The 10,601-nt window shown below is 39.4% G+C and overlaps 1 protein-coding gene across 3 annotated transcripts in view; it reads right to left on the reverse strand.

The window, feature by feature from the left end:
• edar (ectodysplasin A receptor) overlaps window positions 1-10,601 on the reverse strand; it is a 30,683-nt gene that overhangs the window by 3,951 nt on the left and 16,131 nt on the right. For all 3 annotated transcript variants that reach the window (XM_031858235.1, XM_031858236.1, XM_031858234.1), the window contains 6 exons: window positions 10,247-10,428; window positions 7,970-8,055; window positions 3,849-3,926; window positions 3,533-3,658; window positions 3,366-3,440; window positions 701-773 (listed from right to left, as the gene is read on the reverse strand). In XM_031858235.1, coding sequence (XP_031714095.1) covers window positions 701-773; window positions 3,366-3,440; window positions 3,533-3,658; window positions 3,849-3,926; window positions 7,970-8,055; window positions 10,247-10,428 — 620 coding nt within the window. The remainder of the gene's footprint in view (window positions 1-700; window positions 774-3,365; window positions 3,441-3,532; window positions 3,659-3,848; window positions 3,927-7,969; window positions 8,056-10,246; window positions 10,429-10,601) is intronic.

Consider the following 10,601-nt stretch of genomic DNA (forward strand, 5'->3'; position numbering starts at 1 on the left):
ACACACACACACACACACACACACACACACACACACACACACACACATACATATACCTAGATACAGCAAAAACAGAGGCCAGCAGCTACAGTGTTCCTACTGCTGTGACTTGTTCTGTGGTGGCCAAATTACAGGCAGATGCTGAAAAAATGATAAAAGCTCCTCTCTGTTGTGTAACAGCCTCTGTGACGCCACAAACAAACACACACACACACACACACACACATACACATACACTCACAATGGATACTCAAGATGACGACACAGTGGTCTATATAAGTGGTGAATATAAAGTGTTCTACAGTATATTTCCTATATATTAAATACATGCAGAGCTATGAAGCAGAACAGACACATACACCTAACTGATGAATCGGCACAAAATGATGCATACATATACACAGTAATTGTAGACACGCATACCCTTAATATAATTAAGCTAAACATGGTAGCCGCTCTACCTTTGTAGACACATAATGATCCTCGCCTCACTCATTACCTTTAGCAACATGCCTTCATGGTAATCATTAGAGGTTCATGGACTCCGTTAGGAAGCTTGTTTTGTGTCCTTCGTGTTTTGTCCACTCAGCATAGCTCAGGTCATAACATGCTGGATGCCAGTTTGTCTGCTCTTACAGTTTGTTCAACCCAAGAGTAGCGGTGTGGCGAAGTTGTTTTGTAAATGAGATGTGTCTCTCACCTTTTCACCGTCTTCTGAGGAGGAGCTTTTAGTTTGTCAAACTCGTCTTTCTCTGAGTAGATCACCACGTTGTCTAAGAGAGAAAAGGAGAAGATAAAAAGGTTTATAGGTGTGTTTTACTCTCACAAATACAGAAAAGTCAGTAGTAATAAGATCTCATTGGATGTTGGTGTAACACGCCATTGTTTCAAGGAAGGAATGCCACATTATACCCAAACTTCTACAGAGGTCTTGGATTAGTGTTGATTTCCTGCAAGACTCTTTTGCTGAACAGCGGCCAACGTGGCCATAAGTGGCAATTACAGAAGAATAGCAAATTGAATTTTCCCTAACTTCCAAGACTTTATTTCTTCTTTCAAAAGTGAAATTGTCTCTCTTTAATTGTTTGTGAATGTACACATTAATGTACACAAGTTTGACAAATACATACATTTATTGAAATACAAGTGCTGCATGGTGGGTTACAGTAATGCAAAAGTTAAGATCTTGAATTCAGAAAATGTCAAATCAGATTTTGGGGGCTCTTGTCTTTATCGCAAAGTAAGACCTGATTAAACCTACATGTTTTAACAGATGCTGGCATGAGTTGAAGTACACTAAAGAAAACCTGATGCTATAAAGGACGTATACCTTTAACAGAGGAACTGCAGTCAGAGCGATGTATAAAATGATTACAGAGACTATTATGTTAAATTACACTTACATCATGGATACTGAAGGGGATAGACAGCGTAATGAGTGAATACCTAAGTGGAACAAATGCTTTGTGAGTGTGCGTGTGTGTGCGTGCGTGTGTGTGAGGAAAGAGAGAGAGAGTTTGTTTCTGTTTAAGTGTCTGTCAGCCTGATTAACTCAGTGTCTACATGAGTGACAGCTAGCTCCGGTAGAGCTCCGAGCAATGGGCTTATCTTCCAAAATACACACTGCATTCACACACACACACACACACACACACACAAAACAGTAAGTAACAATGCAGGCGTTTTTTTGTCATACCATAACTACTCTATCAGTTTTCTTTAGTTTTTTTTAGCTATTACATTATTAAATCCACAACCTCATTGTACCACATAATGTGTCTGCGACCACAGATACAGTGTGTGTGAGTGTGTGCGTGTGTGTTTGCATCCATACCACATGTAAGTGGTTAGTCAGTCAGTCTGGGAGTGAAATTGAACAGAGCATCATTGTCAGGAGAAATGGCGCCTAAAGCAACGTATGGCTTTTGCCTTGGAAGCTTCGCATTCCATCATGATGCACTCATCATACTGCAGGTCCTTTGATCACACTAGCATTTGCATATGTTATATTACAAATCCTAAATATGCACAGGCATACTGGACTGACACGCAGAGCCAACACTGTTAACATTTAGATGTGATTCGGGTAGTTTGATTACATATTGCATGTAGACTTCATCAGCAGTGGATGTTGTAGGGCAGATCCTAACATGAAGTGAGAGTTCAAGTGTTCCATAATTCATACAAAACTACAATTCTGAAGGGAGCACTTTTTTTCCAGTGTGAAATTGTTGCTCGTTCACAGATAACATGCAGTGTTTGGGCTTACCACAAAAGCCAGACATACAGTTACCTGAATCAGTGTTACAGAGGACTTTGCAGCAGGATTGAGTAAAATTACAGTCTACTCTAATCACTGCTGGGTGGTATCTGTTCATGCCTCAACTGACTGATAAGTAAATTGTGTTCTTTGTCACTTTGACTATTTTGGAGTCATTTCATAGTTGTTACTATAATTATGGCTTTGTGTGTCTTTGTACTGTTCGGAATGTATTTTAAGTAGCTGGAGATTAAACTGCATCTGTTATTTATTGAGTATATATTTTGTGGGGTCTCTTTAAGTGGACCCGTGCAATGTGTCCTAGAGAAGTTTATGGAAACATGGACATTGTGTTTATTTTTACAGATATGAAAACAGAGAATTTTAGTGAGGAAATAACAGATGGTCTGCACATAAACAGTCACGGAATGGTTGTATGTTCATGCTTTACTTGGTTTCTGCAATTTGTCTTTTTACTCTTTGAATTACAAAAGAAATACATTATAGTTTGTACTCTATGATATCAATAATGTAACTACAGCTACTTTTATTCTTTCAAGTACTTTTGGCTTTTACCGCTCACCCTTGATTTAAAAATGAAAAATAATTATAGTTTCTAAAAATGTTCATGTGCAGTTTTCTCAAAGATAAAAGTGTAATTATTGGCACTATTTCTTCACTTAGTCTGGAGCTCAAACAGTGAGTTCCTCACCTGCTCACGAGTATGTTACTTATTAAACACATTTTTTGAGTATTACATATATGTGTTTTTGGCGTTTAGATAACATCACTTGTTTTCATGAACCCTGATCAAAGCCCTTATCGTGGTGGCCATGCGTATGGCCAAAAATGTGGATAATGTTAGAATCATGTACACAAGGATATTAATAACAAGATCAGGTATAAAATCAAAAACCAGATTAAGGCTCATGGCCCAGGATACTAGCGTGTATCTAAACACGAAACCCAATTATGAGGACAGAATACAGATGGGAGGTAAGTCAGTTTGTGAGCGAGACCAAACAGGAAGTCATTAAGAAGCTTAAATGCTGCCTGAGCTCATCAATTATGAAATGTGTCTCTGTGTGTATGTGTCATGTCTCACCAGGGACGTCTTTCTTGTCTTCCTGTTTGTTGGTCTGAGCTTCCACCGCTTTCACAACTTGTCCAGAACAACATGCTGTAGACGAGCACACACAGGGAACGTCACACACAGATGCCAACCTTTAACATGAGAGTGTGTGTGCGTGTGTGTGTGTGTGTCAGTCTCACCCTGACTACTCGGTTTGGCCTTCAGGATGTAAAACATAATGATGAGTACGATGGCGATGGCCATGATGAAAATGGTTGACATTGCGATAATGAGAGCCGTTGCTAGGTGACCTTGTCCGTTGGAATCTGAAACATTGGAGGAAATGATGTAAAGTAGTATTAATGATTTAAGTGTGTGTGTGTGTGTGTGTGTGTGTGTGTGTGTGTGTGTGTGTGTGTGTGTGTGAGAGTGTGAGAAAGAGACAACATGTAAAGAAATTGATAGTTGTAGATAGATGAAACTTACATATTTCTGTGAGTATTTATTTGTGTTTACCTTTATGTAGATGAGGGAACACAGTAGTGCTGCCAGGGTCAATAATAGGTTTTTCTTTTGGCCTGCTGGTTGCCATGCCTGTGAAACATACACAGACACATAGCTACCTTAGCTACTATCACAGGGCTAACACACAGCAATCATGGTTAAAGGAATAGTTTGACATTTTGGGAAATATGCTTATTCACTTTCCTGCCATGAGTATGATGAGAAGATAAATACAACTATTATGTCTTAACAGTTAAATATAAAAGTACTGCCAGCAGCTGATTAGCTTAGCTTAGCGCAAAGACTGGAAACAAGGGGAAACAGCTAGCTAAATATGGATTAAACATGTAAATTACTTAACTTTAGCGGTGCTTGTGGGCAGATTCACCTACTTTAAAACTGAGCGTGGATAGCTATTTCACCCAGTTTCCAGTCTTTGTGCTAAGCTAAGCTAACATATTTACCGTGCACAGTTATATCAATCTTCTCATTAGGAGGGTAAATAACTATTTCAGAAAATGTTAAACTATTCCTTTAAAGTTGGATGAACGATGCACCACTTCCTTCCAGAGATGACAGAATACAACAGAAAAGAGAAGTACCAGAAATACCGTCAGGCTTGGACATTTGTCACTGGCAGAGGCAACATGCCATCTGTCACTGGTTTACGGCATGTTAGCTTTGGCATTGCATTTTATTGACTTTTTTATTCCCCCCTCAATAGTGTTCCATGACATCATTTTGTAATAGAGGAAGCTCTCTGTCCAAATGTCTTGCTCGTTCTTCCCCTCTGTCTCTTTTTCTGGATTATTCATCAACTGTTTTCCCTCGTTCCAAATGGAGCTGTAAACTCCTGACGGCTCATAAATCAGCTCTTTCAATCGGTCTTTTATTTCACCAAGTTGATACACACTGTAGAACTCTTTGGCATGTGCCCTGATGCTTCCCGTGGCCTCAGCACCTCATGTCATCACACACACACACACACACACACACACACACATCAGTGCCCTGTGGTTGCAGACATTAACTCTGAGTGTGTGTTTACACTCTGGATAAGGATATGAGCTTGAACTGGAATTTTGTTTAGCATCTTGCGGTTTGGTCTCTTGATCATGTCTCTCAGCCTGAATTCACACTGCAAAATGATAATTCTGACGGGCAATCTGGGTACTCAGGACCAAACACACTGAGAGGAAAATATAAGAAAAAAAAGATATCAAAGCATTTTTGTTTGAGGTAAGATTGTGAGCAGGAATGAGGCGAAGGTTAGCTTCTAATAATAGCTGTCTCTGTAGACACGTGAAAGAATAATAAGATTACAGTTTCTGATGTCTCTCGATGGTGAGATAAGTATTAATGTGTGTTGGTGCCTGTTTGTAAAATGGCAGCAAAAGTCAAAAGGTGACGGTGAAAATTGAACAACAGACTCGTATGGTCTGCCTGCCAAAGAGTAGCATCAGCGCAAGCAGTAACACGCTAATCATCTTTCTTTCTTTCACATACCCGCTAAAGTTTTAATTATCACACACAGAGCGAGGCAGGAGCCAGGGTAATTTACAGATTACATGGCGAGTGTCAGCCTGCCTTCACCCTGAGCAAGTAGAACTCCCAGCCTTCAGCTCCTTTTTGTATTTACTGTTGGGAGTGCATCATTTTTATGTTTTCGAACATCTAAAGAGGGTTTAATTAAAATGTACCACGGGCGGACTTGACAGAAGCGGAGAATGGAGAAATGGAGAATGCTCCTCTCTGTGATTTAATCTTTTATCCAAACTAATCAAACTTCTTTCAGAAAACCATAGACTACTGCATTTACAACTTGTGTTAAAAGTTTTAAAGTTATAATTGTTTTTTTAATATTTCTTATTGTCTGTTTTGCATCTCCTTATCATCTCTTATCATTGATCATAAAACAACAGCAATTACTCCTTTGTCAGGTTATTCTCCATTTTCACATAAGAAGTTGTGCATTTATTATTTTCTAATATTTTTTAACAAATACAACTCTGTAAGCAAGCACAAATACCCCAAAAAGTATCTCAATACATAGAGAAAATCCTTAACGGACATACAGGTATCCTTTATGAAAGAGGTATCAGTCTTCTCATCTAATTCTCAGTAGGGATGTAAGCGTAGATCCCCAAATGTCCAACTATTCTTTTAAAACAAAAAGCCTTAATGTTGAAATTGTGTCAGCGCAAAAATAATTGCAAAACACAAATAAGTTTGAATCTGAATATAAAGGGAAATTACTAGAGATATAATTCTATCTCTTTTTTGCACAGTGTCATTCAATCACTCATTTCTATGCCTTGGAGAAACAATTAGGTTGCTGTTGAAAAGCAAGTGTTTATTCACACACACACACACACACACACATACACACACACATGCATATTCCTGCTCCTACTTCACACCCTCTCCTCTGCAGGCCCAGGCTGCTTTTTGTTTTTTTTATCTTTCATAACATACTCATTAAATATGACACAATAACAATACCATTCATTTCCGTCCTCTTCAATTACACTCAAAGTGGTTTTTGAGCAATTATGGGCCCATAAATATCATTCCCATTGGAGTATGTATCAGTGGGGGAACAAAGACACTATTCACATCCCCTTTTATCAGATCAATCTGATCTATTTGTCACATGTGGACAAACCCACAGAGGGCAGGGCGGTGAGAATATCCACCTCCAACTCTGCAATAAATACTCATCTTGACAAGTATCGAAAATTGCTTAAATGTCTTGAAAGTCTATTAATCTTACCGCCACTGAAAGATTATTTTCAGTTTGACAACGATCTAATTTTGAGACAGATCTTCTAACTAAATGTTCTTGATAAAACGTACATTTGTTTTGTCCGTGAAGACCGTTATCTGTATCTGATTTTGTTCTAATGGATTGAAGTCTAATCTCCTTCTCATTTTCATGGTGGTGTTAACTATATCTAAGGCTTTTTGTATCATTATAAAGGACACAAGAGGACATTTAATTACATTTAAGAATTATCTTTCTCTATTTTCCAGAGTGTCCTAAAAAGATTTAGAGTTTCAAACTAACTGACTTCATAACATAGATGTAAAGGTAGTGCAGATGCCTGGGAAGAAGACGGCAGGACGCTACGAGAGATAAATTAAAGTAAACTGATGACCTTAAAGTTATTAATGCAATTTAAAATGAAAAAATAATTTTTATTTGTAATCAACATTAGCGATAACCTCAAAGGAGACACTGTGGTGATTGACAATGTATTCAGATTTAACATGAGGAAATGTAAAATACTGTATAATAAACTATAATGCTGAACTGAATTTCAATAATGTAATCTGACAATCTGACCCTTTTGCTTTCTGCAGCTTCACGGGGAACAGAATCACACTGCATCATCTGGTTGCAATATTCCTGTATGTGTTACCACCACAGTCAACTATACAATCTGCAAAATATCAGAAACTTATTTTTCGCTTGACTGCCACTCGACAACATTCACGCTTTTTTTTTTTTTTTTTTGCAACTGTAAGGAAATGTTTATGAACTGCGGAGGCTGATAGTGAACGCGAGACAGAAAAAACGTCTAGTAAATATTATCGTCTAGAGATGTGTTCGCAGCAACAGATGGCGCCGTGCATGCGCACGCACATAGATGCTTGTGTCAGGTATGCAGGGTAATCACTGAGGCAGTGAGGTTAATGGATAAGCTGCCAAACCTCCTTCTGGAGCCAGAAAATAGGGATGCAAAAAGGGGAAGTTGGGGTTGTTCGACTCCTTCGTGTCCATCGGCGAGGCCTGCTGACTGAGGAGGACAGTGACCAGAACTAACTACAACTTCTGACCTCCGATTGTTCCCCCACACTAACTCCAGGCTTTCAACATCTGCTTTTTCACAGCATGCCCCCTTTTTTATTTCCTTTTATTTAGACAGAAAACTTTAATGTTCGGTAGCTTTGAATCCAACGGAAACCAGGTCCGTGTTAGGACCGAGAAAGCTGTCGAGATAAAATGTTGAAAAAAGAAAAAAGGGGGAATTCATAGTTGAAAAGAGAATAAAAGGTTGTTGGGACGAAAGGCTGGAAGTGAGCGGAAGGAAGGGGAGGGAGAAATTAAACTGTGAAGAGGTTGGTCTTACATTCTTTGGTGTTGCGTGGTGCGTTCTGGCAGGAATGGCAAACCATCCCGTAGAGGTTCCTGGGTCTGTTTTCCAGCATGTAATACCTGGGAGACACAAAGTACATGAGTATAAACCAGCAACTTGTCAGACTATACAATTAGGCTACACTAGACCTGGTTAAACTTACTGGAGAAAAAATAGCTGAAGGAACATTTTAAAATTCTTCAAGCACTATTTGCAAGCACAGCAGGTGTGTATACAATGTGTGGCCTCCTTTTAGACATACTGTACCTACATGCTGTATAAGTATGGGGAAGCAGCTGAGGTTAAAAGTTTGCCTCGGTGAAGAAATGTACATAATTGATGCCCTGAAGGCACTAAAGATGGCTTGGTGCATAATATCGCCCTGAATCATGAAGAGTCTATTAGAGGAAAGAAGAGAGGGAGTCGAGTCTGTGACTGACTGGTGGTATTAAATCATTTAGGCTTGAGAACACGAGCAGTATTTACATAATGTGTGCGGCATGCAGGTAATTATCTGATGCCTTCATATATCTGGATATGGTCAGAGAAACCGGTTCAATCTCGTGCTCTTGGTCACTTCAGCGTCACAAGAAGATGAGAATGATTTAGTTGATTTGGTTGCTGGTGATTGATTTAGGATTTCTACCATTCGACGTTAGTCACTGTTTCAACCACAAACAACTACAAATGCTAAAAAGATTTTTATGAAGATAAGCAAACATCAGAGTAATATATGATGAGTACATTATTTGTAAATGATCCACAGAGAATTAACTCAGCCTGTACTCCAAAGTATTACTCTAAATGGTTGTTCATGTAATTAAATCATATGCAAAAGGTCTGCTTAATCTTTGTAGATGTTTTTATACCTTAGTTGTATTAAACTCTTACAAAAGACTTAAACTAGAGGATGGATAGCAAACGTGCACAAGCTACAATGCAATGAATTACTAATACATTACCTCTCACATTGTATCGATTAGTTATAGTAACATTTAAAACAAGAATTGAGTTAATAGTTTGTTGTACCCAGATGAAAAGCATGGTTCTTCATCTTCATGAGCCCTTAATTAAGTCTGTGAACTCATTGCTTGATGATGGCTCAAAAACATGAATTATTTTAAAGTGCTACTGAAGTTTCTTCCAAGGAAACCAGCAGATAGACATGTCTGTCACAACAGACTCGTTCTCATTCTGCTCAAGGTCTTTTTCTCTGCTGAGATACAGACTTTAACTGAACTTTATTGCTACTGTTCAGGCATGTTCAGTTCTGCTTCTAACAGGCATTGACTACAACAGCCATACATGCAGTACGGCACATACAGTACAGATGCAGACTTAGACGTGACCAAACTCAGTGTTCCTGAGCAAAAACAAAAACTTCCTGTGAAAAGAAGACTCAGAGCCAAGACAAGCAAAAAGGTAGCGGGACAACATCCAGAGTGATGACGGGAGGAGGAGAATCATGAATCTCTCATATTTATGCCAATTCCTTCAAGATATCTACTGCCCACATTCAATCATAGATATCGGATGAAGTATGGTTCAGAAAAATAATAAGAAATACAAATCAATAAGAAATAATACAAAGAACAGTCAATATCGGAGAGGTGCAGCGGACCTCGCCCACGGCTAACCACCTAGCCAAACCCGCCGGACCAATAGCCACCGTACTGCCGCAGGCCAGAGAAGGAGGAGAGCCGCGATGGAAGCTAAGCTAACTCAGCTACGACCTGAGGCTACTCCACTACCCAGCCTACTCCTGGCTATCCCAGTGGCGGGAGGTCGGTGACTTTTGAGCCCACATCTTTACAGAAACCTGGCTTCATCATGACATCCCGGATAAAGCAGCACCTAATGGGCGAACCGCAGGACAGAGCACAGGACTCCGGCGGGAAAAGAGGAGGCGGACTCTGTGATAACAGCATGATGCTTGGTGCTCAAACATATTGAATGCTGATGGACAATGTTTTCCTGATGTTGAGTTTTTGATGTTAAGTGTTCCAAGAAATGCAGCAGTGCACCAAGAGAAAAAAGGCTATTGGCAAGTAAACGTAGATGTAAAAGTTCCAAAAGGCTTTGTTTTATGAGGAGGGAAATGCATTCACTGCCATTTTCTTAAATAGCAACTTGGTTTGGGCACCTTTAAGCAAGGCAGTGACCATGCATTCTGCTTCAGTGGGACTTCTTTTTCAATTGTGTAGTAAATGCCTGTATAATGCAACTTAAATTCAAATAGTTTGTGAATCTTGTGCAGTTTGTGTTGTTTACCCTAGTAAACAGGGTCCACATTCAGCGTCGCTGTCTGGAGTTCCCGCGACGCGAACAGTGGCTTTGTAGAGCGCGTCGCAGTCTTTGTGCCGTCTGCAGATCTCATACTTCCCTTTGGAATATTTCCCATGTGGACACGACACACAGGCAAAGTCCTCATCCTTCACACCGTAGCCACAGGTCTGCAAAACACACACACACACTCAAACATTAGGTTCATATTTTTCTCCAATAGTTCATTAGATATAATGTAAATTGAAATGAACTCAACAGACTTTAGATCAATAAGATACACACATTCAAAAAAGCACACACACACATCTGTTTCTATCCTTGACATTGCTGGTTTGAGATG

Source organism: Anarrhichthys ocellatus, unplaced genomic scaffold, assembly GCF_004355925.1.
Source record: "Anarrhichthys ocellatus isolate YVR2014 unplaced genomic scaffold, GSC_Weel_1.0 scaffold20, whole genome shotgun sequence".
Taxonomy (NCBI): Eukaryota; Metazoa; Chordata; class Actinopteri; order Perciformes; family Anarhichadidae; genus Anarrhichthys; species Anarrhichthys ocellatus.